This window comes from Phyllosticta citriasiana (genome assembly GCF_038021145.1).
Source record: "Phyllosticta citriasiana strain CBS 120426 chromosome Unknown IWZ02scaffold_8, whole genome shotgun sequence".
NCBI lineage: Eukaryota > Fungi > Ascomycota > Dothideomycetes > Botryosphaeriales > Phyllostictaceae > Phyllosticta > Phyllosticta citriasiana.
The window spans coordinates 543,717-570,031 of NW_027117285.1; the positions used below are offsets into that span (position 1 = coordinate 543,717).

At 54.6% G+C, this 26,315-nt stretch overlaps 8 protein-coding genes across 8 annotated transcripts; 5 read left to right on the forward strand and 3 right to left on the reverse strand.

Moving 5' to 3' along the window:
- Positions 1-2,858: 2,858 nt before the first annotated feature.
- On the reverse strand, positions 2,859-4,102 carry IWZ02DRAFT_292587 (uncharacterized protein). Its single transcript, XM_066763810.1, has 3 exons — positions 3,762-4,102; positions 3,150-3,624; positions 2,859-3,099 (listed from the first exon to the last, which is right to left on the reverse strand). The coding sequence occupies exons 1-3, from the start codon at positions 3,953-3,955 to the stop codon at positions 2,923-2,925; spliced, it is 846 nt and encodes a 281-aa protein (XP_066621640.1). The 5' UTR covers positions 3,956-4,102; the 3' UTR covers positions 2,859-2,922.
- A 118-nt stretch (positions 4,103-4,220) lies between these two features.
- Positions 4,221-8,774, forward strand: IWZ02DRAFT_292678 (cullin binding protein CanA). The gene is made up of 3 exons (XM_066763813.1): positions 4,221-4,409; positions 4,473-7,746; positions 7,795-8,774. Exons 2-3 carry the CDS (start codon positions 4,528-4,530, stop codon positions 8,590-8,592), a joined length of 4,017 nt encoding a protein of 1,338 aa, XP_066621641.1. The 5' UTR covers positions 4,221-4,409; positions 4,473-4,527; the 3' UTR covers positions 8,593-8,774.
- Positions 8,775-9,487: 713 nt separating this feature from the next.
- Positions 9,488-11,132, forward strand: IWZ02DRAFT_292665 (PLAC8 family-domain-containing protein). Its single transcript, XM_066763812.1, has 3 exons — positions 9,488-9,752; positions 9,791-10,678; positions 10,741-11,132. The coding sequence occupies exons 1-3, from the start codon at positions 9,662-9,664 to the stop codon at positions 10,962-10,964; spliced, it is 1,203 nt and encodes a 400-aa protein (XP_066621642.1). The 5' UTR covers positions 9,488-9,661; the 3' UTR covers positions 10,965-11,132.
- On the forward strand, positions 11,133-12,399 carry IWZ02DRAFT_292636 (uncharacterized protein). Its single transcript, XM_066763811.1, has one exon. It carries the CDS (start codon positions 11,300-11,302, stop codon positions 12,074-12,076), a length of 777 nt encoding a protein of 258 aa, XP_066621643.1. The 5' UTR covers positions 11,133-11,299; the 3' UTR covers positions 12,077-12,399.
- IWZ02DRAFT_521000 (uncharacterized protein) lies at positions 12,369-13,155 on the reverse strand (the record flags this gene model as incomplete). Its single annotated transcript, XM_066770781.1, has 1 exon — positions 12,369-13,155. One exon carries the CDS (start codon positions 13,153-13,155, stop codon positions 12,646-12,648), a length of 510 nt encoding a protein of 169 aa, XP_066621644.1. The 3' UTR covers positions 12,369-12,645.
- Positions 13,156-16,269: 3,114 nt separating this feature from the next.
- Positions 16,270-18,904, forward strand: IWZ02DRAFT_500107 (uncharacterized protein; the record flags this gene model as incomplete). Its single annotated transcript, XM_066770251.1, has 2 exons — positions 16,270-16,819; positions 16,871-18,904. 2 exons carry the CDS (start codon positions 16,270-16,272, stop codon positions 18,556-18,558), a joined length of 2,238 nt encoding a protein of 745 aa, XP_066621645.1. The 3' UTR covers positions 18,559-18,904.
- A 157-nt stretch (positions 18,905-19,061) lies between these two features.
- On the reverse strand, positions 19,062-22,869 carry IWZ02DRAFT_454140 (P-loop containing nucleoside triphosphate hydrolase protein). The gene is made up of 6 exons (XM_066767703.1): positions 22,696-22,869; positions 22,626-22,646; positions 21,631-22,559; positions 19,989-21,542; positions 19,202-19,938; positions 19,062-19,099 (listed from the first exon to the last, which is right to left on the reverse strand). Exons 1-5 carry the CDS (start codon positions 22,756-22,758, stop codon positions 19,236-19,238), a joined length of 3,270 nt encoding a protein of 1,089 aa, XP_066621646.1. The 5' UTR covers positions 22,759-22,869; the 3' UTR covers positions 19,062-19,099; positions 19,202-19,235.
- Positions 22,870-23,210: 341 nt separating this feature from the next.
- On the forward strand, positions 23,211-25,096 carry IWZ02DRAFT_292811 (uncharacterized protein). Its single transcript, XM_066763814.1, has 3 exons — positions 23,211-23,554; positions 23,609-24,391; positions 24,439-25,096. The coding sequence occupies exons 1-3, from the start codon at positions 23,324-23,326 to the stop codon at positions 24,985-24,987; spliced, it is 1,563 nt and encodes a 520-aa protein (XP_066621647.1). The 5' UTR covers positions 23,211-23,323; the 3' UTR covers positions 24,988-25,096.
- Positions 25,097-26,315: the final 1,219 nt, after the last annotated feature.

Here is a 26,315-nt window from a genome sequence, read left to right on the forward strand (position 1 = left end):
AGGAAAGAAAGGAAAAAAAAAAAAAAACACGACACTGGGGAAAATGCACAAATGACGTACACACATATTTACACTTCCACAATCAACACAGACAGACTGCACACACGTATTGCCTCAGCACAGCCCAGCGCTGTCAAACACAGCCTGGCTTAGCCACGCCTGCCCCCACACACCCCCCCCCCCCATCTCCCGCATCTCCATGCGCCCCCCCCCTACCTATCTCCAAAAAAACATACACATTTACCTCAAAACCCAACCAAGCCCTTGAGAATCCCGTCACACGCATTGAATTGCATACTCACACCACCACAACAGACTGCACGCATGCATGCATGCATGCGCACTAAGTAAATGTTGATTCAACTGGTTGGCACCACACAAGGCGCCGTGATGGCGCCATGCTGGCCGTTTCTGGCGCTAATCGGCGTCGTTAAGGTTGGTTCCTGGGATGGACATGGATGCGGGGTGGGCGGGATTGGGGATGGAGGGTAGGGTAAGGTAGGGTAGGGTAGGGTAGGGTAGGGCAGGGTAGGATAGGGTAGGCGTAGGGTTAGGGACTGAGGGGAAGGTTCTGGGGTGTGGGGTTGGGATGGGGACGGGGGACGTGGGACGGGATGGATGGACGGCTTGTTGGTTTGGAAAGTGGTGTGGTGTGGTGTGGTGGAAGGAAAGGAGGGAGAGAAACGAGAATAGAGGCGGCTGGCTTTTGGTCAGTGAAGGGGAAGAGTTTTTTTTTTTTTTTTTTTTTTTTTTTTTTCTGGGAGATTGTGCGCTGCTAATGGGTGGATTGATTGATTTTTGGTTACCAGTGGGTCAGCTTTGCTTGTGCGCGGGTAGGTAGCTGCTGTGTTGGTTGGTTGACACATGTACCTATGGAACATCTCGAATTACCTACCGACTGCCTTCAGAAAGTTGTAATCTACCATATCCTCTCCTCATAGCTCCATCTCGTCTCGTGTTCGATTTCCGTTTTGCTGTACATCTTGCGCTGCCTGCAATAAACCTCGACTGCTGGATATACCACGACTTCAACGCGCGGCCACCGCCATCAGAGGCAAAGCAAACTTAGGCAGACAAATAAGACAACCTGTTTTCTGAGAACATGGCGCATCAGAAAGTACCTTTCCTGGCCACTATTGGTGCACATCCATAGGCCACATGAGCCTTGCGGTGCGCCTCCACACGCGCCCACGTGCCGACGCGCTGCAGCCTAAAAAGCTAATGGCGTCTCTCGCGTCCCCCACTGCATTGCGCGTGCATGCTACACGAGAACACCACCGGCAGCCTTACTACTCAACGCAGCAGATACCCAGCAATGTACCCATTCATCGCAGCAGTAGGGCGACAGTGGCTGTCTCCAGGCATCCCCACGCGCCCACAAACACTAAAACCGCAAAACGCAACACCAACACTCGCATAGTGAATTGGGCATGCCGGCGGTGAGCGGTGCAAGCTTTCGACATGCCCAATATGCTATTCGTTTTCTTTTTGAGGCAATTTTGCTGTGGTGTTGGTATTCATGGGCTAGAACGAGTAATGTGCGTGGTTGTTGTTCGAGTACACCAAGCCGTGCTGCATTTTCGCTTGTTCTTGCTTCTGTGGCTGGTGCTTAGTGGATGGTTGTGGTGATGGTTAGAAGTGTGACTGGAAGTTTCGTGGGCTAAGGTAGTTGATAGGTGTCTGGCTGGGTTTGCGGATCTTTAAGTGTTGTACATGCATGTGTGTTGATGACTCTTCACCTGCCTGTGTCCCCTTGTCACCTGCAGTCTCCTACCTTTAGGTATGCATCGTCGTATGAAGCCTCCAAGTCTCTGTTGACGAGTGCGCGTGAGGCTTCCCCGCACTTGGTAACATGCACTGGGGGTCCTACCTGCTACGAGCGCCACGCAGGCATGCGGCATGGAAGAAGAGACACTCACTGCTTCCACACCAACCCCCTCATTCGGGTACCAGCGAGCCAACAACACACAGCCCTCCCAATTCCCTCGTCCTCCAAGCCACACCGTACACGCCTCGATGGCTGATCCAAATACCAACCATACACCTTGCCCAGCTCGCTCATCAGACCTCGCCTCAACAACCCAATGACTCACAGCCAGCGTCCCACAGAATCCCATCTCGGTCAGCGGCGGCGGGCCGCGGTAATCGTATCGACACATGTAATACAGAGTACTGTTTTCGGTCATCGGCGGCGGTGGCGGAGACGACGGGGGGCGGAAAGGAACGGCGGAGGGGAGGGATTCGGGGTGGGGCGGGGCGCCGCCTGTGTGGTAGGTATCTAGGTAACGAGGGAGATGGATCGGTGCCTAGATGTGGTAGGGGTAAGCATACAAGAGGCAGAGTGGGGAAGTGAGATTGAGATTGGGTGAGACGGAACTGGCTGGCCGGCTGTGGCGGTGCATGGTGGTGCCTGAGGCGAGGTTTGATGGCTATTCCTTTGAAAGGGAAAAGCGTTGTTGGCATGGCTTGTGGTTCGTTTTACAAAATGGCTTCCGCAAGGGGATGTCTTCTCGAGTGACCTGGGCTTATTGACGTCGTGAAAAGTCCTGCTTCGATGGGCTTGGGGAAATTTGTCTGCGAGCTGAAATCATGCTGGCCTCTGGATTTTCATGATCAGAGATACGGTTGGTGTATGACAGGCGTGACGTTCCTCCAGCTTGTGAAAGTTTTGGGATTGAGACATTGCCTCGCTAGACAGCTGTGCTACCAACGCTGCTGCAATGCCGCTAGAGATTATGATAAACATCCAAAACGAGACTTTGGGAAAATGCAAATTTCGACATCTAGACCTTAAATCTGGATGCCTTCGTCTTCTAGACCTCTCCTCTCTCGATCAACCCCATGTCCAACTCAGTCGGGAGTTGGGGTTTTTGATCAACTCAGACCCCAAGTTCCTGCCTTCATGCTGATGGAGAAAGGAATCTATGAGGCGGGCTTCTCCGAGTCAACGGTTCCCTTGTCCTTTGCCGAGTCGACGGTACCCTCGGGCTTCTTGGAGTGCTGGGAAGCAGGGTCGGTGGAGTGCTTGGTGTCAGCGTTGGCAGCACCCTCTTGCTTGTCCGACATCTGGTTCTCAACAGGAGGCTTGGAGGAGGTGGCCTATTCAGAGATGAGCCTTGGGTTTCTGTTGAGCTTTGGCAGCGACTTACAGTGTCCTTTGTGGAGCCCTCCTTGTCCTGCTTTGCGTCTCCACCGCCAACGGTCACGCCGGGGGACTGGTCGGTGTTCTTCTTCAAACCAGGGTCCTCTGACTTGGTGGCATCGCCCTCTTTGGGAGTCTCCTTGGGCTTCTCATTTTCCTTGACCTCTTGGGGAGGTTGAGGCTTGGATTCAGCAGGCTTCTCCTCCTTGGACTCGGCAGGCTTCTCCTCCTTGGACTCGGCAGGCTTTTTCTCCTTCGATTCCTCCTTTGGCTCTTCCTTGGATTCCTCCTTGGAATCGGCCTGGGGCTCCTCCTTGGATTCCTCCTTGGACTCCTCCTTAGGCTCTTCAGCAGGAGCCTCCTCATGCTTTTCCTCGTGCTTCTCGTGCTCGCCGTGGTGTTCGTCGTGACCGTGGCCACCCTCAGAGGGCTGCAGCAAGTACCAGGTGCCAGGAATCGTCACAGCAATGGCACCGACGGCCCTAAAGACCAAAAGAATCAGTCGGGGGCATTCGAGGCGGATGGGTCCGACATCGGGAGTTCGCAAGGCCGTTGAGGCGCGGAGCGACGATTGCTTCGGATAAATCTCTTCGTGGCCGCGCCTGGATGGGATACGTACCAAGGCAGATCGCTCTTGAGTCTGCTTTCAGACTGGCCGTCATGAGAGCTCGAGTAGGCGCGACGGGAGGCGTTTTGGCCGAAACGCTGCCATCTCTGAGACTGCTGGCCGGCGGAGCGGAAGCTATTCCTGGCGGAGCGGGCAGCCGGCGAGGCGAACGAGGCGCGGAAGCTAGTGGACCTGGCAAAAACCATGATGAAGCTGGAGAATCACCAATTGAATGGGACGAGACAAAATCTGAGGGAGATGAATGCTCAATGGCGAGGGCGGAGCTGTGGAAGGTGATGGACGAGCAGGCTGATCACAGTACGTCTTGATCATGTCATGGCTCGGCTATTGCGAGGCCGAGCGCAGTTGCTGGAGTCCAGGAACGCCCGGGCCACTCCATGGCAGAATGACGAACTTGCCAAGGCGGTGGATGCCCGCGCCCGCGCCCGCGCCCGCTCGCCGCCTCCAGCACCTAACTTACCTGCACACACGACAACCTAACAGCTTCTCCTCCACCTCCGTCACTGATCAGAGCCCGCTCAAGGGTCTGAGCTTGACTCTCTATTCCGACACCGTCTTTACAGTCTCACATCCTCAGTCCCGCCTGCCAGACCGCCAACTCGCCCGTCTAGGCGCCAGAGCTGCCGCCTCTCGCAGTTGGTAAAGCTACCCACCAGAGCTCCGAGCTCAACCTCCCCCCGGCAAGACTGACGGCGACCACAGCCCACGAACGCGAACCTTGACCTCCCATCCCCATCCCCTCGCGTGGTCTACCAACATGTCGTACGATACTAAGGTGCCCTCCGTCCATGACGTGGGCAAGCTGCTGCAGAAGCTTTACGACGCCGACCCCGACCTTCGGTACATGGCGCTGAGCGACCTCTACAATGTCATAACCAGTCCACATTCGTCTTTCCTGCAACACGACTACACTGTCTCGGCCAGGCTGATTGACGGATTCCTCCACACTCTCAACGACTCCAGCGCCGCAGTCCAGAACCAGGCCGTGAAGTGCCTTGGACCATTCGTTTCCAAGGTGCCCGAGCAGATCATCACCCCGCTGTTGGACAAGGTCTCCCAAGTCCCAATCGACCATTCCGTGGACAGCTCCATCCCCGCTCTCGCCCTCCGAAATATCGTCATTTCGCTCCCTAGACCGGTCCAAGGCATACCGCGCAGCAATGCGGTGAATGGCGCATACTCGGCGGTCAGCAAGGCGCTTATTCCCAGACTGACAGGATATATCGTCATTCCTACCGGAACCAAGGGCCTGCCGGCGCCTCCCAGGAGTATGCTGGAGGATGATATTGACAAGGGAACCGACAGCACGGCCGCTGATCTTCTCATTGAGGTTGCAAGATGCTTCGGATCCATGCTGCACGAGTCGGAACTTCTGGCCTTGCAACAGATTTCCTTAAAGCTCATTCAGACTCGCAGGAGCGGATCAGTGCTGAAAAAGAAAGCGGTCACAGCAATTGCGACCCTCGCGGGCTACTTCTCAGATCCGAGTTTGAGTCGCTTGGTCTCTACCATCATCGAATCCCTCAAGGATGTTCACCTCGAGCCGAGCCAAAAGAAGATTTACATCAACCTCATCAGTGCGCTGACGCGAGCCAACCCGAAGAGATTTGGTCCTTACCTCCAGACTCTGGCTCCTTTTGTATTCAGTGCCCTGGGCCATGACGAACTGCAAGACATTGCGGAGGAGGACGACGGCGAGGAAGAGCGTGATCCCGAGGCGGACGAAGTGCGCGAAGCCGCACTTATTGCCGTTGAAAGCTTTATTTCTTCGTGTCCTCAGGAGATGCGAGTGTTCACAGAAGAATGCATTGACTCTGGTATTCGCTTTCTGAAATACGACCCCAATCTGGCGAGCGACGATGACGAGGACATGGAATCGGACGACGATGATGCGGCCGACTTGGATGATGAGGACTTTGAGGAAGAAGGAGGCTTCGACGACGAAGACGACAAGAGCTGGAAGGTTCGCAAGGCCGCTGCCAAGGTGTTGCATACCCTGATCCTAAGTCGAGGCCAAGGTGATTTGTTGGAGGACGGCACGTTGTACAAGCGCGTAGCCCCGGCTCTGATATCGCGGTTTAAAGACAGAGAAGAAACCGTGCGTCTCGAGGTACTTGCTACTCTTGGACGCCTTGTCCAGCAATCTAAGCCCGAAGCCGTGTCGACGGCCCGCGCCAAAAGAGAAGCGTCCAACCTCGGCCTCATGGGGCCTCCTCCTTCTAGGAAGAGGAGGAGACAGGGCAGCGATGCAAGCATGCTGGACATGAACACAAATGTCTCGTTGTACAGCGGTGTTGAAGCCTCAATGAGCGAACCTCTCTCCGGTCCACAAGAGAGTCTGGCTGCGCTGGTTCCAGACATTGTCAGGGGTATCATTCCACTTCTCAAGACAGGCACCCTTCCTTCCAAACAAGCATCCATGGCTCTGCTCAAAGATATCGTCATCACCGAAGGCGGCGGCCTCTCAAGCTATGTTGATCAGATCATCCCCCCGGTTGTCGACGCTTCAAAAGCCAGCAGCGCACACAGCAGTGCTTCTTCCGCTTCGTCCGCGACAGCCAACACCCTTCGCATCGAAGCCCTGCAGCTGGTCCAAGCCATTGGCGACACTCATGCTGCTGAACTGCTGAGGCCCTTCCTCTCCAAGATCGTTCCTGCCCTCAACGCCGCAGCAAAGGAACGTTACAGCAAGGTTTCCGCCGAATCTCTTGCAGCCGTCGAGAGTTTGGTGAAGGCATTCACGCCTCCTCGGACCCCTGCCGGCTCAGGCGAGGTCAAGTCTGACCTGGAGCATTTCTACGCCATCCTGGTCGACCGAATTTCTGCAAACGATGCTGTCCTCGAGGCTCGGCAGCGTGCGATTCGCGTCCTCGGTCTTCTCATAGGCCGTAGCTCTGGTTCAGAAAATTTCCTATCCAACTCGAGAAAAGCAGAAGGCCTGGCACTTCTCAGTCAACGTCTAAAGCAGGAAACCACCCGTCTGGCTTCGGTTCGTGCCATCGAAGCTGCTGTGAGTTTCGCCCAGGATGGTGCTGGTTTCTCCCCAGAGTGGATCAAGGATGTCTCTCTCGAGCTCGGTGCTCAATTGCGCAAAGCTAGCCGGTCATTGCGTGGTGCTAGCTTGATCGCTCTGCGTGCCATTGTCGTCAACCCAGCCACACGGGCACTCCTCGACTCTGAGACCACGCGTGCCATTGAGGACATGTTGCTCCCTCCAATTACGGCTAATGACCTGCACCTGATGGGACCTGCTCTGACCATTCTCGCAACGTTTGTGGCCAATGATCCAAACAGCGTTGTTAATCAGCAGTTGGTGGATGCTCTCAAAGAAGTCGTCAAAGTTACCGTTAGTGGTAGCGCTCTTGATGCTCTTCTCTCTCTCGTGCGCGCCATTGCAGAAAAGAACGCTGGTGGTGCACTGATGAAGGCTCTTCTTGTCGAAGTTGGGCTTTCCGGCAATCCCGACTTGGTTGGCAAGGTCATTGGCACTCTCCTGGTCTACAGCAAGGCCGGCATCGACGTCAAGTTGCAAGACTTTGTCAACGAACTCAATACTGCCGTAGATGAGAAGAGAAAGTCGCTAGCTTTGGGTGTTCTCGGCGAGGCTGGCATGCGTCTGGGGCCAAACTCGCCTCTCGAACCCCAATTGTTTGTTGCTCATTTCAACGACAAGGACCAAGTGCCATTGGCTGCTGCCATAGCACTTGGCAGAGCTGGCTCAGCTAACGCGAGAAGCTACCTGCCCTTCATCATCTCTCAGATGGGCCAGCCTTCAAGCAAACAGTACCTTCTTCTGCACTCCATCAGGGAAATCCTTCAGCACAGAACCTCGGACGCAGAAATTCTGCCCTTTTCGCAAGATCTGTGGGCCCAGATCCTTAACGCAGCTCAGCAGGAGGACAACAGGGCCATTGGCGCAGAATGCATTGGAAGGCTTACCATCATCGACCCCAAGACCTTCCTTCCCAAGCTTCAGGTGAGAAGCTCAAAGCAGACTCGCTGGATAACACTAACGTGAGACTAGGAATTCTTGACCCTAGACGACCGCCAAGTCAGAGCCATGGTCATTTCCGCCCTTCGGTACACCTTTGCAGACACCGAAGAAGCCTATGACGACGTTCTTCGGCCGATTGTCATTCCAATTCTATCGCAAATGCTCGAAGAGAAGGACCTCGACAACCAACGTCTTGCTCTGACGACGATGAGCTCTGCCGTTCACAACAAGCCAGAGCTCATTCTGCCACACCTCAATGATTTGCTCCCATTGGTAATGAATAAGACCTTTGTCAATCCGGACCTCATTCGCGAAGTTCAAATGGGCCCCTTCAAGCACAAGGTTGATGATGGCCTCGAGGTGCGCAAGTCCGCGTACGAGACTTTGTACACTCTGCTTGAGACTGCGGCTGCGCGCCTCAACATTCCCGACTTTTACGAGCGCATCATCGCCGGCATTGCGGACGAACATGACGTGCGTTTCCTTTGTAACCTCATGCTGACCAAGTTGGTCGTGATTGCTCCCGATGAGACCAAGCTTCGCTTAGGTGATATCGCCGAACATTTCAAGACCATCATTTCAACAAAGCCAAAGGACAACGCAGTCAAGCAGGAAATCGAGAAGATTGAAAAGGGCGCCAAGGGTGTTCTCAAGGTCAGCTTGGACATCAACAAACAGCTTAGTCTTGGAGGTGTCACCGTCGAGGGCAAGGACGCCGATGAGGCGTACGCAAAGGCCTGGCAGAGCTACTGGGACTGGGTGAGAAAGGAGCACCCGCTGCACTTGAAGAATGTCGAGGAGGAGACTCGGGCTGAGAGGGATCGCTAAGGCGGTACGACACGTGGGACACGAGGAACGAGCATGATCAGAATCAAAGCATTATCGGCGACTTTTCCGCGGGTCAACGTGGGCAAAAGTCACGAAACGGGGTCAGTTGTAGATTCAAAAAAGACCGATTTTCACATTACACGAACCTACCTAGCTTGGCTACAGAACCGATGTGACAAGTGTTGCAACTGATTCTGGCACAGGCAGGATGCGGCGAGTACACGCGCGCCATGGAATTTTCGCAATGATTGTCAGGTTTCCTCACGAGATTGTTTGATGCAGCCATGACGAGTCGACAAACTTCGGGTTGACTGGGGTCGGAGCGTTGCCATGTTCGTCGTGTCAACTCTCTGGAAATGCGGCCATGACTTACAGCCGCTTCCTTGCAGCGTTTAAGCGCCGTGACGGGCCACATCGCCCAGCTGTGCGCGGCACAGCATCCACCACTCAACGCCGCTCTTCAGCTCTCTCGCTGCGCGGCCCTCGTTCATGCACGCCAATCGCACTCCGTACAACATGCGGACGGATAGGGGGGGCACAGCCTCGGGGGTCCGACGACCCGCGAAAGACCCGCCCATGGCCTACGGTAGCTTCTGCCGGTGCAAGGGCGAAATCTGAAGCTTGCTTGGGCTATTCTTATGACTGTTGGCCCGCAGCTGCTTCGCGTTCTCTCTCTACTTACCCCAGTTCTTCAAACACCATGAGGCTGAGCCCAAGCTGATTCTAGTGCTTATACTGACGTCTTTAGCTTTCATCTGGGCATGGTTCAATTCAACGCTGCCACTTCCGGTTGCGCGTCCATATTATTTATTATTATAGCTTACTTAACCTCTTATTGGGAGTCTGCTGTCATTGCCTCAAGAGCCGTTTTTTGCGCCATCCATCTTTGACCAACCCAGGCCTTTGCTCTTCCGCGGTGCGCCGTGGGTGGTTCTCCCTCTTCCGATGGATACGCGTCAACGACGGCAGCATTACTACCAGCCAGGCCCCGCACCTCAGATACCTTCGCAGTCACACGGCCAGCAAACATCGAATCAGCGATTCTCGTGGCAGTTGCCTCTGACGCAAGATGAAAGCCTCCCGCTTAGTCGACTCGACTCCGCGTCTCCGTATTTGCAGGAGGCAAGCCAACCGCAACATGCTTATCCACAGGCCCCAAGGCAATCTCCTTCACTTCGAACGGATGCGCTGCCACGAGACAATCGCTACTCGTACATGAACACGCCTGTCGAGTACCAGCATCCGACCTTTGCGCAGACGCCGTCATTTTCTCACGCGCGCCGACCTACTGAGCCTACCATCCCGCAATCTGAACCAACGTCACCTGTGGACTCTGAAGGGCCTACACCAGTCAGGACGACTGCTCCGCAAAGGCTTTCGGCGAGTTTGTGCAAGGAGACGGGTGCCGCAGAACCTAGTCCAGGAAACCTACCAAAGGAGTACGACCGGGCACCCCCTCAGGAACCGCACCCAGCACTATTTGCGCCAGTCGTTGACCGCACGCGATCTCCTCCGGGCTCGATCATATCCCGCAGTCGAACAAGTAGCATGGCGCCCACTTCGCCTCGGGCGAATGTCTTCACGCCGCCGCCGCAGTCTCCGCCATCACATCAACAGCAACATCCGCACGGCGCGGTGCCCAGCTCGCCAGGACCAATCCCACTCAAGAGCGGACACGACGACGAAACAGAAACCGCGCCGCACCTCGTGCAAAAATCACCAACAGATCACCATAGCACATACCAACAGCCCTTGTTACAGCCGAAGCCAATATTCTCGCCTGACAATCCCGTGGGTCCCAATGGCCTACCGCTGCAACTGCACCAACCAGGCCAAATCACGCATCCCAACATGGACCTCTCGAACCCAGGAAGCCAGCAGGAATGGAAGCATTCGATGTGCGAGTGCTCTGCGGACTGCGGCACATGTCTAACCGGAGTGTTTTGCCCGTGCTTTCTGTTCGGCAAAACGGCCTTCCGACTACGCCGGAAGAACGAGAAGAAAGACGCGACAGACTTGCTCGGATGGAGCAGCCTCAACGGGCCCTGCGCAGCAATGGCAGCGACCGTCGCGTGTGGGTTTTGCGGTACGTATTCAGTATCCTATATGTTATTACTGCTGCAGTGCATTTCTGACTGGAGCTTGAAGGCATGTTTCCTCTTTTCCACCGCACGCGGTTACGGCATCTGTATCACCTGGAGGGCAATGTCTTCTCCGACGCCGTCAAGGCGTGCTGCTGCTGTTGCTGCGCCGTCATACAAAATGAGAGAGAAGTCAGAGATCGAGAGGAGAGCAATCGGCGGTGGGCTGGTCCCGCAAGTGGCCCAACTGTATACGAGAGGGAAGAGATGATGCGGTATGAGCACCCTTGATGCCGGAATCGAACTTTGGCGCAGCAAAAACTTCGGGAATTCCGGATGCCAATAGATCAGGATGCAGGGCCGGCAAAGAGATATCGGTCAACGAAGCTCTTCTATTATCACAGCGGGGTGTCAAAGAGATGGGCATTCCTGGCGCCGCCGAGGGACCCGGGAGTTGTTATCACGACTGTACCATGGATGCATTCAGGGAGCTGCCGTACTCGTAGCGCACTCGTCAGCGCAAAACTTTTCTTACAACTATCTATCAGCTCCCCTATCAGCCAGAAGCGCATCAAATCTCTCTTAATATACCCTCCGATTCCATTCTCACAACTCTTACCGTCAACATGTCTTTTTCTTCCTTTCAGATCAGCAAGACGCACTTTCACACGACCGACGCACTCTCCGTCTATCGCTTCAATGTATGGTATAGCCAAATTGCGTTTCCATGTCCACAAACGGCTTGCCCGTCTACCTCCTCTCTATTGTGTTGCTTCAGCTCACCCGCTGCCACTTTTCTCAGTGTACAGTACACCAGCACGTCACCGCCGTCGCCGCCGCCGCCGCCGCCGCCATCAGCCTCGCTCCTTCCTATGTACGACACCTCGCCGTCCATCGCACATGGCGAATTTCGCCGAGGGTCAGTCAACCAGTCAGTCAGCCCAGCCCAGCCCCGCCCAGTCTGCTGTCGCGTGCACTACCTCCGTCCCTCCCTCCCTTCCGTCCCCCTCCACCACCACCAATCTGTCTATCCATCCGCCAGCCAGCCAGCCAGCCAGTCAGACAAAAAGTCAATACCAGAACCACAGTCTTGCCCTGCATGCATACCCTGCATGCCATGCCATACTCTGCCCCGCTCCGCCGCACACCCTGCAAACGCACTACCTCCCTCCGTTCGTTGTCGCTATTCTTACCCTCACCCTTGCTCTTGTTTACACTTATCCGGCCAGGCCCGGTGTCAGCTCAAAAAGGCGCGCGGGCAGACAGGCATGCTGACATGCATGTCATATCATATCGCATCCAGCAGGCGTGCCTTGTCAGTGCGTCTGTGCGACCGTTCGGCTCGGCGCGGCCTCGCGATGCACGCATGTTTGCGGACTGCGGTGGTTTGTTGTCGTACATGATGGTGTTGTGATCTGTCTGGCTAGACGGCTGGTGCGTTGGACGTGGGTTGCTGTGGGGAGGGTAGGCATGTGTGGGGGGGTAAGCACGCAAGTAAACAAAACGATCCAACGTCTGTCGCTATGATGGGGCTAGGTGTGCTATATTTGCGTTAAACACACTTGTCGTATCTTGCGTTGCAACGGTCGCTATCAGTGCTGTTGCTTTGTCGTCGTTTTTGGCTCGCGGCTGCCGGTGAGCCCGGCTGGCTGGTTGCCATTTTGGGGAGCTGAGGGGCTTGGAGGGAAGTGTGAGAAAATGGGGTTTCTGAATTTGGGGTGGTATGCTGGGGTTGTGTCACTGGTTGATTGTTGGCTGTGTCTGAGGCTGTGTTTTGGTGTCTTTGATGAAAGAGAAGGAGGAGCGAGTTGTTAAAGCCACGTAAGGCTTCATTTTTCTAAAGATACTGGTGTTGTCTCATATCGTTCCTTTCGAAAGTTCAAATTCACACGAAACCCCTTGTTCTGTGCCTGCGCCTGCCCTCTGATAATTGTCCATCCCGATTACGAGGTCAAAGCCGACGCCAGGATTCTCAGTACTTCTTGTTCATGACGACTGATTCCGTGGGTCTGTCAGGATCCTCCCCTTTGAAAACGAGTTCCAGATTGTCATTCTCGACGACCCGGATGTGGACTTGCTGTTTGAACAGCTCTATTGTTTCGATTCCAGCCCTCGTGTTCTTCAAGGCTTTTTCCGGGGGCTTGGAAAGCAGGGCCAGAGCAGTGAGTTCTGACATGGAATCCCAGGCGAAAGACGCAGTCCTGTCGAATCCGATGGAGAAAATGATGAATGCTAAGGTATATGCAACGTAAGTTGCCAGAACCGCAAGGGAAAGTCTTACTGAAAGACCCTGACTGGAATATGCGGCAAATATATCGAGATACACCTGATTGCTAAGGCTATATCTCGAGGACTCGTATCTTCGATTGCTGAAAGTGCCGGACTTGAATTCCACATCGGATATGAAACCACTCATGCCATTTACGACAAGTCCTGCCAAGACGCAGTCGAGAGGATCAGTGAGATAGCCAAAAGTATCCATGTTCCCCTAAGTCATAATGTTCCTTGTAGGCAGGGAAGTATGGTAGCTGCCCTAGCTGATCAATAACAGAGGACTCTGAGTTCGAGAAAGTGGGGGCCAGGAGATGGGCCCACTCCTTTGAGATCTCAACAGGGTCCCTAGACCAGACTATGTCGCTGACCTCTGGGTACTCGTCTCTCGTAATCGATACTGTGCTGTCGAACCAACCAGCAATAATTGGACACACAAAATGCCTTCTGAGTCCTGGCTTCGTCCAATTGGAGAGCCAAGCGATGACCGAAATGCCAGATTCATTGATATGGGACCAGCTGATCTTCCAAGTACGATCATTTGCTGCGTAGCTTCTTGCTTTTGGAAACTCCACAGTAGACGATTCATTGAGATAAGGGTTTCTAAATTGGAAAAATGTGGTATTAGCTAGCAGTGTGCCGTGCTCGTGCGTCTGATTGTCTGGCTTTTGACAAAAAGCGATAGCGATGGGGGAAGGGGCTCGGATGGTCGCCTTCAGCGGAGTTTCGTCAAAGGTTTGGTTTCTAGCCGGAGAGAATCGCCGTAGGTATGACAGGATCGCTAGTGAATGCCACGTGGAGCCGGACAACAGATAAGATACTTCAAAGCTAGGTCCACGGAACCAATGAACTCTTGATAATCCTAACTGAACTGAGATTCCTCTCAGCAGGTTGGATTCCAGTGTTGTGAACAAGGTATTTTTGTTGCTAATCTTGAATTTGTAGTGGCCCTTGATGCTGGTTGCAACAAAAGATGACCTGTCGTAGCTTCCTTGTTCGCCATCCGGCTGCCCTATGAGCTGTCCAAGAGTGTCCCATCCTGTAGAGGGGCATATGGCGCCAGTGTTTACGGTAATGCTTTCGGTCTGATTGAGAGCTTTACACTCATCCAATACATTGGTAGCCTCAATAAGTTGAGGATACAAGGTACTTTCGGTCATGTTGATGTGCATGTCCCCAGACTCATACATTGGCCTTGGTATCAAGCATGTCGCAATCGCGGGACCCACTGTGGCAGTGAGGAGTGTGGCGAACAAAACGAATGCGGCGAAAATGGTTTTGCGGCGGCGACGAAAAGTCGGAGACGAGAGCGATCCGAAGAAGTCGAGGGACCAAAGATAGCTCAGGTTGTTGATTTGAAGTCCCGCTGTGATTGCGCCGAATGGAATGCCATCACTACTTATATACTCTTTCCGGAGATACGCCAATGTCGTTGTACCAATTGATGCTTGCGTCGACAGTTCCAGGGCTTTTGCGAGGTATTGAAGCGATGTGGCTGAAACATGGGTTTTCGGGTACGTAGTGCGAAGGTTGATTGACAACATAGTTATCGCGGCCGCAAAAGGTATGGCGTGGACGCTCAATGCCAGAATCGCGGGAAGCCACTGTTGATAGACAGCGACCTTTGGCTGCTCAATTGTACTCTTCCAAGGGCCGATGGCTGTCAGAAACACCATTCGAATGCTTCTGAGGAAAACCACCAACAGAGACTTGAGCCTCAGGGCGCTGGGAGTAAACCGAGACCATTTTCCCCGCGCGGGCCTAGACAGCACTTGGACGTCAGCCAATGCTCCCACTGTAATCGCTGAATTACTAACCCTTCATCTTTGGGAGACTCAAGGCGCTTGCTCCGATTGAGAGGCAAGATCTCGAGCTCAGTATCCTCTAACGAAGGCGCCGCTGGCACTGAGCCAATGGATGACGGTACAGGAGATGGAGACCTGGTCGAGAAGAGGCTGTATGAAGACGGCACACGTATTTTTGAAGCCGACATTGCACACGAATACAAGCCAATGTGCATTCAAATAGGTTTTGAACAATGAAGGATCGGAAGAGTCGAATGGTGTTGAGGAGCAAACCTCAGCCTTGCGCATCTTCAGGGCCCCGAGCGTCTATAGAGCACGCAGGTCAGCTTAGCAGGTGGCACAAGGCTTTCTTCATAGCATCATTTCTGGAGAAGTACTGTCTTCAGCCGAGTCGTTCACATTGCACAACACGAGGGGTTCGGTCTCTAGGCACGGCTGTGGAGTTCCGCTCTTGTACACCAGTTTGTATCGAATTGGATGATGGAATCCCCGAATGCCAGCATCTTCGAATTTGAACTTTCCCAGGCAAATCAAGGCATATTCGCGACCCGGAAAGCCAACGAAGATCGTTCATGTGGCCAGAATACCCCGTACTCGTGGTTACCAGCCTTGTTGGCCCGCGGAGTTTCTGAAGATCGATCGACGCCGTAATTCACCACCACCCGAAGATTGGCTCTCGCAGCCGGTTTTTTGAAGTAAGCCGAACGTTGTGTAGTCCTTAGAAGAGATCCGGTCGACCTAATCCAATGGCCAATGTGCCTCGGCCATCGGCATGGGCCGGACTTGCGAAGTCCACGGACGGAAGGTTGACAATCTTGAACGTATGAGCTGAAGGCGTTGGTTTGACCTCCGCTACCTCATGTATCTGCACCGAACGCCAGGCCTTGGCAACAGATCCTTCAAATCGATGCCTTCGAAAGCACCGTGGAGCTTCCTAATCACCAATTTCGCGAGGCTATCCTAGCAAAAGCTTCGATTGAGAGCCAGAAGATCTTTCTTGTTTCGAATGGCCATGGAATGGCTGAATCTTGGGTCGTTTTTGGCAACTCACGTCCTTCGCTCAGTCAGTCGTTTCCGTCAAGCAGCTTCGAGGTTCTTCATAAGCGTCTTCCCCGGCGTACGTACTTCTTTCGTCTGGCTCTGTCAGGTAGCGAAATTCAGCAAGGTTTCAGCCCAGAGGGCCCTCGTCGTGCTTGATTCGATTTCTCTTTGACCCCAAATGCCCACCGCAGCGCGTCAGGGGCACGGACCATGCAGACCATATGGCAAAGTAAACACTTCAACTGCAGTCTCCCCCCATCAGCTGGACCATACTGATCACGTGTTGGTCGAGTGTACTTGATCTTGAATTTTCCCTCGCGTCTGCGACTCTTCATCACATCGTCGTGTGCAAGTGAGCGTCCCCGACCAATCTCTTGCACCACCGACCCATTTTTCCTCTCCCGAAGCATTCAAGAGCGGTACGTTACCTGGCGAACGACTGCTAACCTTCAGAAGCTGACGCTTCCAGAAAATTCGCGATGGGCAAGAAGAAATCTGACAAGATTGTGGGCGCGTCGCACGACGAGGCCTTCACGTCCGCGGCGAACACAGACTCACCTGCGACGTCGAAGTACCAGACCCGAACAAAGACGACCGCGCAATGGAAGGATTCGTGGCAGACACCGGAGCGTGCTGGGAGCAGCCATGCGACAGCCTCTGGCCAGGGAAGGGTGAACTTCTCGACACCGCCGGCAGGCGGTAACAGTGAACGCCGTCGATCCTCCTCGTGCGCGCAGACGGATGCTCCCAGTGCGGGCGAAGACTCTGGCGGAAACGTTCGTGTCAGCCAAGATTCAAAGGGCTCCGGTCGATCCAAGTTCAAGGCCAAGGTGAAGGGCCTCTTCAGCAAGAAGAGCAGCAAGACGCTATACGCCGATGCCCGCCACGCGACCACAACGATAGACATCCCACACAGGCCCGCGCATGACTTCTCAAGCAGCGCCTACCAGGACGACTGGAAGCTCTCTCCACAGCAAGGACGCACCTCCTGCTACTACCGCCCAGGCCTCGACGCACTCCTGGCCGAAGGTCAGTCAATCTGCGATTCTGTCGCCTACAAAGGTGCTAACTGTGGTCAAGGCCAAGCTCAAAACCAGCTTTACGGTGATGCGGGCCAGTACAAGGCAGCCACTCACATTCGTCTCCCACCCAGCATGATTCGCGCTCGCCGTCCCATGGATTTGAACCTGGGCCCAAGGCGTCGAGGCAATTGGAATGTGCTCCGAACGAGTCGTCGAGGAGAATGGCTCTTTATTGAAAAACCAACACTCGGCAACGGCGACCCCAAGCTTCCTCTGCTTTACCCCGAAGACTGTCACGTCCCGACGCGTCCTCGCTACAAGTTCGAAAGGCCGCCGCACACAGCCAGAGCGCTGAGGTCGATGCTCACCTACAAGTACAACCACAACCGCGACAAAGCTGAGCCCGTGTGGAAGATTGACAACGAATCGCAACTCGGAATGGTTCGCAAGGTTGCCATGAGGAAACTGCAGATGATCGGCTTCAACTTGAACAGGCACTTCGTCAAGATCGACTTCGGTTACGATGATCCTTGGGGCCGAATGTTCCACATTTTGGTTACGCATGTCGACACCCACGCCCGCTACGAGTGGATCCTCTATTGCTGTCTCCCAAAGTTTCCCAAGTACAAGCTCCGCTCCGTGGTCGCGACCATGATGTACCTGAGGGAGCACACCGATCTTCCAGTCCCGAGGGTCGTCGCCCACGAGTACGACACCAACAATCCGCTGGGTATGGAGTTCATGATGGTGGAGAGACTTCCGGGCTTTCAGTACAACACCGTTGAGAAGCGGCTCAGCTTTGAAGCGAAGAAGACATTCGCCCGCGGCATCGCCGACCTCGTTGATGGCCTCTCGAGACTGAGATTCAGCGACATTGGAAACATCCACCGCGATTTCGAGGCGCCCAACGACGCCGGTTCGTACTTTGTTGACATTTGCACCGAGCCGCACTTGATTAAGGACATGCGCATCGACTATCCAGTTCCTCGAGGCCCGTTCAAAAGCCTCTACGAGTATTACAGTGCGCACATTGCGGTCGTCAAGAACGAGGCCCAAGACCATCGACAGGAAGAGCGGTTGGCGTGGTGGTTTCCCTCACAAGTCGACCCGAAGAGAAAGACCAAGGATGAGCGCACGGTCAACGAGATGGTGAAAGAGAGGCTGAAATCATTCGACGCCGACGAAGATGGCCCGTGGGACTTTATGCCGCCGCCGACATACAGTCACGACGACCTGCAGCTGCTGCCGACCTACTGTAACGCGTTCCAAAACATTTTGCACTTCCTCGTCAAGAACCAGGAGTTTCCGCTCGGCGCAACGCGCCTGGCCCACTTCAACCTGAGCAAGGAAAACATCCTGGTCAACGGCGCGGGCCAAGTCACCGGCATCCTCGACTGGGACTACACCTGGGTGGCTCCTCCCGAGCTCATCCCCAAGTACCCGCGTTGCCTGCCCGACCTGAACGAGGAGGCCGCGGAGCCCATGCTCAGCTTCGCGGCCGACGACGGCGACGCCGCCAGGGAGGACAAGTGGGAGGAGATGCTGCTGGCCATGGAGTACGAGGACCGGCTCAGGGAGCTCGGCTCCCCCCACCTCGACGTCCTCCATCACGACCGCAACCCTCTGCTCGCCAAGATGGAGAAGTTTCTCCGGAGGGTCCCCTCCATGGAGACCTTCATGAACTTCTTGGACGAGGTTGAAAGCAGCCGCAAGGCTGAGGGGGCGGCGGAGGAGGAGTCGTTGTGAGGGGGGTTGGAGATCGGCGCGGGCTCTCTGGCCGTTTGGTTTTGGCGTTGTGGTTTTGCTGGAGTCGGCGGGATCTCCGTCGACTGCGTCTTCTCCTTTGTCTGGTCTGATACCCGCCGGGGAGCATTTGTGCTCGCTTTGGCTTGCTTTTGAGTTTTGGCGTGGCGGAGAACGCGGTTTGCTCTCTTTTCCCCCTCTTTTCTTGTCGGCTTTGGCCACCCTTCGTCTGAGGTAACAGACGGCATTCGCCTCATGTAGAAGGCAGGCCTGGCAACAGGTCTTTAGATATCCAGTCGAAAAGTTCGTTCTTGATTCTCTTTGCTGTGACCTGTCAAAATAATCAGCATTGTTAGAGAGATGTTGCAAGACAATGCGCCTGATCCCTGGGAGCAGCCATCTGATACGACGACTACACTCAGGGAGCGGTCGTTCGACACCGCGAAAGGATCTAAGGAGCATCCAGTTGAATTGCAACTGAAACTGGGGAAACATCGTTCGATATCGCGACTGATGGAAGAGCTCTGATTGATACTGATTAGACCTAGGTATCCAGCAGTCAGCATCGCGATTGAACCTCAAAAGCAGGCATTTCTTCCAACGCCCATTGTGATTTTTCTGCTACAATAATGAGCAAAATACTGACCTACTAACTTTCAAAACCCAACCACCGAACGCGCTCATTTGCTCTTCAAAGTCTTCTGCTTCTCACCATGCTCCACGATTTTCCTGCTAACAAACAAGCCCTTCCTCCTCCTAACGCCCTCCATATACTTCTTCGCCACGTTCGCCCTATCCGCAAGCTCACCCAAATCCTCCAAGTCCTCCTCAGTAAACGGAACCCAAAAGGGATCCTCATCGAGCATCTCAAAGCCAACGAAGATAAGCTGCGGCTGCGCCGCGCCGCTCGTGCGCTTGCGCATCTCCTCCGAGAAGCCAAACGCCTCGGCGACGGGCAGCAGCGCAGTGATGCTGAAGAAGGGCGTGCCCTCCTTCATAGCCTCCGAAACGATGCGCCCGCGCCGGCGCGTCACGACGCCGTAGACGCGGCCCAGCACCTCGGTCGAGGCCTGGATCTCGCAGCTGTACATGGCCAGCAGCATGCGCGGCGACCAGTCGAGGAAGCCCGTGTGGATGCCGCTGCGCACCGTCTTGATGACTTCGCCTGTCAGGCGGCCCAGCGCCGCCCGGTTCAGCGTCGCATCATCTGTTGCTAGGCTAATGGATTCGATGGTTACGGCGATGCCTTGGACGGGCTCGTTGCAAAGCGGGCCTTGATATGTGGCCAGTTGGAAGGCGTAGGTGATTTTGTCGCTGAAATCGTGCGGTGTGACGGTTTCTTCGATGGAAGAGGGGATGGGGGCTCCAGCGTCAGGGTTGAGCCTGGAAATTGTCAGTACGAGCCGTGAGAGAAAATGTCTGCAGGTACTCACACAAGCGGCAGCGCGCCAGTTTGGTCAATTAACAGATTGGGCCCCGTTCTACGAGGTCCAAATGCCGCGATGTTGTCCACGGCGCCTTTCCATGCTTCCTTGTCTTTCTCAGGGACTTTATTGAACGCCTCCTGCAACTGCGTCTTCAGCTCGCTCTCAGTGAGAACTTGACCACCGGCGTCAAGCACATCCTCAAGGGCGGCCTTTTCTTCGACGCCTGCATCTGCACCTTGACCCTCTGCAATACCTGCATCGCCGCCTTTCTTCTTCTCCTCTTCTCTTGCTCTCCTCTCTGCATACAGCTTCTTGACCGCACCAACATTTTTGACCAAAATCTCCGTCACAGCGGTAGGCAGCGGCCGAACCCTGAGTCTGATGGTGACTTGCTTGCTCGTCGTGACCGCCTCAACAGTGCCTCTTGGCAAATCCTTTTCGCGCGGGGGGTTCATTTCGGGCGCAGCAACGATGCTCTCTCTGTACGGCACGATGGGTGCGCCGGCCTGCACCTCGCACTTGGCGAAGCGTTCTCTCAGATCTTTCAAGCATCGCTCCAAATGCAACTCGCCTGCCGTCAATATGACATGTTCGCCCGACTCGAGCACCTCGTACTCGACACACGGATCCGCCTGCTCGAGCAGTTTCAAGCCGGCCACCATCTTTGACAGGTCTGTCGGGTTCTCTGGCTCCAAAGCTACGCGGACGATGGGCTGTGCCAACAGGCTCACGCCAGCAAGGTTGGGTGCTCCTTGGAGCTGGCTGCAGAGCGTGCCGTTTTTGAGAATGTGCCCAGCAAGACCGCCGATGCCGAAGACGCAGCCAGCGGGGACAGATGTTAGAGGCTCAAGGCCGCGGCCCATCAGGAGGTAGAGCGCAGTGATGGTTACACGCTGAGGCTCGAGAGTCGTGGTCGGGTGTGCAGGGCTTGACTTTGGACCGAGAACATAGATCTCGTCGCCGACAGAAAGAGTACCAGAATAGAGTCGAGCGAATCCAATCAGATGTTCGGGGTCCTCCTTCTGCTCTTCTTCCTCAATCTCGCCTTGAGGCCCATCCGCACTGATGACGGACGTCACTCCAAGTGCTTCGGTCATGGCAGATACTTCATCGTTGTCGGCGCCGGTCTGCAGGGCCTGGGCACGTGCAAATTCTGCGCGCTTCTTGCGAGCAAGTTCGCGAGCTTCTTCCGCAGACAGCGTTGCACCTGAGCGTTTCTTGTTCTCGGGAAGTTCAGACTGAGGAATTGCGACCATTTTGCTGACGTAAGCCACGACAGGATCGTTTTTGTCTTTCTTGAAATTGACCATGGCGTCGGTAATCTTTGGATCGACATGATCGCCGCCAGGGGATTGGTCGATAATGTCCTTCATTCGCGCTGCTTGCGCGACTGGTGGCGAGGGAAGATGCTCAATGACGGAGACTAGAACGGCGGTAGAAAGAGGAAGCCATGCAGCGAAGATGGCTGTAAGCAGAGCACGCGGATCGTGAGCGCGCAGTACGTGAGGAGGAAGATTTATCCCCAGGCCTTTTGTGATTTTTTCGAGCAGGGCAGGGTCACTGGAGGAGAAGAATAAGCGTCGTGTTTCTATTTTCAAGAGCATATCTACAGCGCAGCGCATGTAAGAGGAAAGGAAAGTCCACGCACCCCTTCCCTTTGTCACCACCGGTTGTGGCCTCGTATACTGCCCATATTTGCTCGAGCACCAATTGGACAAAAATGGGCTTCAGAGATCTTCCTTTCAAGTGTTTTGAGCTGAGGACCTTTTTGGTCTTGGGATCCAAGAAATAGTCTCCCCAAAGAACCCTTTCAAGGGCAGCTCGTTTTATGCCAAGCTTTCGCTCGTAGAGTGCGGCAAACTGCTTGACCGTGAAGGCCCATCCATCAATGGCGCTGCTGAAAATGACATTGTTCTTTTCGGGAGCAAAGTAAATGTCTTCGTCGTCCTTTTCCTCGTACGCAGCCTCGGAGGGTGCCTCGGATGGCACATCGGCATCATCAGCATCAGCGCGCTCTTGTGCCTTGGCAGTAATGCGCTGGTCCATTTTTTCTCGCCATTTCAGGTCATCTTCCATTCGCTCACCTTGGAAAAAGCTGCCCATTACAGCGTTCACCTGCTCCAGCAATTTGCTAAGGTGTGTGTAGGCTTCTGGTGGGCTCATTTTCAACTCGGTAACCAACCTATCCATCTTGTTGATAACGAGGAGCGGCTTGAGCTTTTCTACCCACGACTGTCGCAGCACTGTGACAGTCTGACTGCACACTCCTTCGACTGCATCCACAAGGATTACGGCACCGTCGCATAGCCGCGACGCAGTGGATACTTCACTGCTAAAGTCAATGTGACCGGGAGAGTCTATTAGGTTTATCAGATTTTCTTGCTTCACGGGCTCGGCGTCTGGTGCTTGGCGGCGCATAAGAGAAAAGTAGAGGGAAATGGCGGAGGACTCCATGGTTATGCCGCGCAGCTGCTCGTCTGGCCGCGAGTCGAGGTAACGGATTTTGCCAGCCAGTTTTGGCGAAATGATGCCGTTTGTGGCGATGAGGGCGTCTGTGAGGGAAGTTTTGCCATGGTCCTTGGATCCCAATCATGTTAGCGCGAATCAGGCGCTGGAAGGCGAGTCTGTTTTCCAAAAACGTACAACGTGGGCAAGGATGCAAATCTAGACAAGTCAGCGGCGAGAAGTTTGTCGAGGAATGGGACTGGCGCACGTTTCTGATGCCTTCCTGGGCCTGCTGCAAGGCCACGAGCTTTTCAGGGCCGACGACGGGCATGACGGAGGAGCAGACTGGGAACGGTGGTGCAGTGCAGTAGTGAGGGAGGTAAGGTAGGTTGCGGTCGCGGGACGAAAGAGCGGGAATGAAAGGCGAGGAGGAGGAATGACGGCAGCGGTTGTCGATGGCGCGACGAGTCATTCGACTTGCTGGAAATAATTATTCGGCCTCCACTGCCTGGGGTAATGCCGTCACCGCCCCCCGACAACCATCCATTCCCCCTACAGCAACCGTTTACTGCCACCACCACCACCACCACCACCACCACCGTCACTCGACAACTCTTTACAGCCCAGCTGCGTCGACAGTTGTCGCTGTTGGCGGCCCGCTACAGGTAGCCAGCCAAGCACCAAGCTTGAGCGCCCTGCCTGCCCAGCCCATGCCTCGCTGTGCGCCCCTGGATCCGCTCAATTCCCGTTTGTCAAGCACGCACTGCGCAGGCTCAGGAACAGATTCAAATTGACAACCTCGACCGGGAGTGCGCTGGTAGCTCTTCGTTGGTCCCCGTCCGCCCCACAGACAGACGTCGACCTCTCCCGAACAAGAATCGACCCTGGTCATCACCATGGCCAATACCATCGTCCCTTCCCCGGTTCGACCGAGTACACCGCCGAATGCCACCGCCATGAAGTTTACAACAGCGCAGCTCGCTGGACCTTCGTCTCCGACCAAGGACAATTCCAAAGGACATCATCTGGGCCTAGGCATGTTTTCGCCTGTCAATCAAAACGGCAGTTTCGAGTTCGACCGGGTTCTCAAGTCCGGCGAACTAATGAAGCGTACGAGGAAGACCAAGGTACGTACATGGCCTGCTTCTTTGCATCATTACGCTGACCCCGACCGTGAATAGAATTGGAAGACCGTCTATCTCGTCTTGCGCCCCCACACTCTTTCCATCTACAAAGACCGCGATGAGACACGCCTACGCCATCAGATCGCCCTTTCCGAGCTTACCGCTGTCGCTCGCCAGCGAGACTCCGCGAAGAGAGCAAAGCACGTCTTTGGCCTTTTCTCCCCATCGCGCAACTTCCACCTTGCGGCTCGCTCGGACAATGATGCACAGGACTGGGTCGAGCTCATTCGGCGCGAATCGCGGATTGACGAGGAGGAAGAGGAAATGATGTTGGCCAGTCCGCAGGGCCGTAATGTTCAACGAGGTCGCAGCACACACAGAAAGATACGAGAGCAGATGCTTTCGAGCTCATCTGAGGGGGAAGGTGTCGCGCAACCATCAAGCGCTGTGAAACCTGAGGGCTTGCACAGCGCGCGAAGGCCATCCCACAACCTTGCCTATTCCGGCAATGAACAAGCTTCCTTCTCCGACTTCTCAGACACGCCTGGTCCTTCGGGCTTCCGCGACTCGACGCTTTCGTTTTCGCAGCCCAACGATGCAAACACCAGCTACGACAGTTCGGGTGGGAGACCAAGCTTGGCGCAAAACGTTAGCCAAATGAGCACCATCAGTAGCGCCATCTACGGCAGCCCCCCTCAAACCAACCAGAAACCGTATGAAGAGCGCGTAGTTTGTCAAGGATGGCTCTACATCCTCAAATCCAAAGGCGGTGTCCGACAGTGGAAGAAGCTCTGGGCCGTTCTTCGTCCAAGGGCTCTCGGGCTGTACAAAAATGAGGAGGTGCGTACAAGCCCACTACCCTGCCGACGCTAGCTAATCAATCACAGGAATACTCCGCGACCCTCATCCTTCCGTTTACGTCCCTCTTGAATGCCGTCGAAATCGACCCGATTTCCAAGTCCAAGCGCTTCTGTTTCCAGCTCATCGCCGAAGAGCGCAACTATCGACTCTGCGCACCCGACGAAGATGCGCTAGCAATATGGCTCGGTGCTCTCAAATCACTTCTGGCGAAGCGCAAAGAAGTCGAGCTCCAACGACAAGCCGCCACCGCCGCCGCCGCCGAAAAGGAGAAAGAACGTGGCGCTGTTGCAGCTGCAACCGCTGTAGCCGCTGGAGTAGTGAGCCCACAACAGCAGAGCAACATGGGAGTCGCCAGCGGCCCAGTTAGTGCCAACGCCAGCGCGACTATGGTCAATGTTCTTGTTAGTCCAGGACCGTTGCCAGGTACTGCAACGGCGACACTTCCTTCCAGTGGCGCAGGAACGCCAATTAATCATGGTAGAAGGAGTGTCAGTGGAGGCAGCATCAAGGCCATGGCTGGAACGGGGACAAGTGCCCCCCCTCCATCAATGCAAGGTTTTCTTCCTGTCCGGTGACAGGCTGAGGGGCTTGTAATGGGCTGATGCTACACTCATGTTGAGGAAATCTCGAGTCCTTTCTTGTCATTCCGGGTTGAAACCGTCTGGCCACAGAAAATGACGCATCGACGCAAGCGCCGAAACAAAACCAATATTGTGACGCGAAGCACACGCAGCGAAGGGACATCGACACATTTTTGCATCCTCTCCACAATTGTGCCGCCTGCACACTCCCATGGGACCACCCCCGGCCACCGTTCTCCTATTATCGAATATTTGTCCTTCGGCATTACCAACACTTGGCACCTATCAAATTAACACCGTTTGTCAGCAACTCCGCTGGCTCGTCCTCTCCCATTGGATTTTCCTTTTGTCCGTCTGTCCATCCGTTTGTCAGCGTTTCTTAGCGTCACTCCATCCATCAGCGCAAAAGCCACAGCTGTCCTACGTTGAACATTGTCCTTGTTCCCTTGGCACTACTCTCTCGTGGCTGTTTTTCTCCTTTTGCCTCGTTTGGCACTCCTGTACGATAGAGATACCACTACCCCACCTTGTCCTTTTCAACCCTTGGTCTCAGCGTCTCTTTTTGTCGTGTCCCGTCGTGTTTCGTTTGTCTCTCTGCTTTGTCTGTTTTTTCTTTTGCGCTTGATTATGTCGTCTGCGCCCGCTCTCCGATTTTCCTCTTGCGCTTCTGAGTTGCAGCCTGTTCATCTGTCAGTCTGTCCATCACCTTCCACATCGACACTCGACGCTCGCTGCTGCTGCTGCTGCTGCTCTGCTATCCAATGCGCTCGGTACACAAAATATACGTACACACATAGCATCAGTAGCTGGGCCGGCTTCTCCAGCTGACATGGCACACTTGGCTGCGTCGGAATGGAAGAAGCAGAAGATCGGAATAGCTTTGCGTAGCCTGGCAAAAAAAAAAAAAAAAAGTACCCGCGAGGAATGAATAGCGCAGTAGATGACTAGTTCTGCTTGCTTGCTTGCTTGATCGATTGATTGCCTGGACGGTGTTTCTCTTCTCTCGAGACTAAAACAACCATTTGTCTACTTGTGCATGTACATGCATGTGCTTGAGCTTCTGTGACTTACCGCCGTGTAAAACGAACTCTGTCCTTTTTCTTCCTTTCCAATCTTGCGGAAAACAGAGGCAAAAAGTAGTGGTAAGAAATTGATGCGTAATATCTATGTATCCTCAAACGATACTACTTTCCATCATCTACCCTTGATCGTTTTGGTTGCTTGACTGACCGAGGCTCGGTGGCCGGTGGCTGGTGGGTGGTGGTGACACTAAATAGATAGATAGGGTTGCATGGCGAGGAGAATGAGAGGGGCAGGCAGGG

Bases quoted from the DNA above. Each gene is read 5' to 3' on its own strand.
- IWZ02DRAFT_292665 (XM_066763812.1), top strand. From the start codon at position 9,662: ATGAAAGCCTCCCGCTTAGTCGACTCGACTCCGCGTCTCCGTATTTGC. The intron at 9,753-9,790 runs GCAATCTCCTTC...CGCTGCCACGAG, and splicing joins GCTTATCCACAGGCCCCAAG to ACAATCGCTACTCGTACATG. The intron at 10,679-10,740 runs GTACGTATTCAG...TGGAGCTTGAAG, and splicing joins CGTCGCGTGTGGGTTTTGCG to GCATGTTTCCTCTTTTCCAC.
- IWZ02DRAFT_292636 (XM_066763811.1), top strand. From the start codon at position 11,300: ATGTCTTTTTCTTCCTTTCAGATCAGCAAGACGCACTTTCACACGACC.
- IWZ02DRAFT_454140 (XM_066767703.1), bottom strand. From the start codon at position 22,758: ATGCCCGTCGTCGGCCCTGAAAAGCTCGTGGCCTTGCAGCAGGCCCAG. The intron at 22,560-22,625 runs GTACGTTTTTGG...TTGGGATCCAAG, and splicing joins TTTGCATCCTTGCCCACGTT to GACCATGGCAAAACTTCCCT. The intron at 19,939-19,988 runs GTGAGTACCTGC...GACAATTTCCAG, and splicing joins ACTGGCGCGCTGCCGCTTGT to GCTCAACCCTGACGCTGGAG.
- IWZ02DRAFT_292678 (XM_066763813.1), top strand. From the start codon at position 4,528: ATGTCGTACGATACTAAGGTGCCCTCCGTCCATGACGTGGGCAAGCTG. The intron at 7,747-7,794 runs GTGAGAAGCTCA...ACGTGAGACTAG, and splicing joins CCTTCCTTCCCAAGCTTCAG to GAATTCTTGACCCTAGACGA.
- IWZ02DRAFT_292811 (XM_066763814.1), top strand. From the start codon at position 23,324: ATGGCCAATACCATCGTCCCTTCCCCGGTTCGACCGAGTACACCGCCG. The intron at 23,555-23,608 runs GTACGTACATGG...GACCGTGAATAG, and splicing joins AGCGTACGAGGAAGACCAAG to AATTGGAAGACCGTCTATCT. The intron at 24,392-24,438 runs GTGCGTACAAGC...AATCAATCACAG, and splicing joins GGCTGTACAAAAATGAGGAG to GAATACTCCGCGACCCTCAT.
- IWZ02DRAFT_292587 (XM_066763810.1), bottom strand. From the start codon at position 3,955: ATGGTTTTTGCCAGGTCCACTAGCTTCCGCGCCTCGTTCGCCTCGCCG. The intron at 3,625-3,761 runs GTACGTATCCCA...TTTGGTCTTTAG, and splicing joins CTCAAGAGCGATCTGCCTTG to GGCCGTCGGTGCCATTGCTG. The intron at 3,100-3,149 runs GTAAGTCGCTGC...ATCTCTGAATAG, and splicing joins AGGGCTCCACAAAGGACACT to GCCACCTCCTCCAAGCCTCC.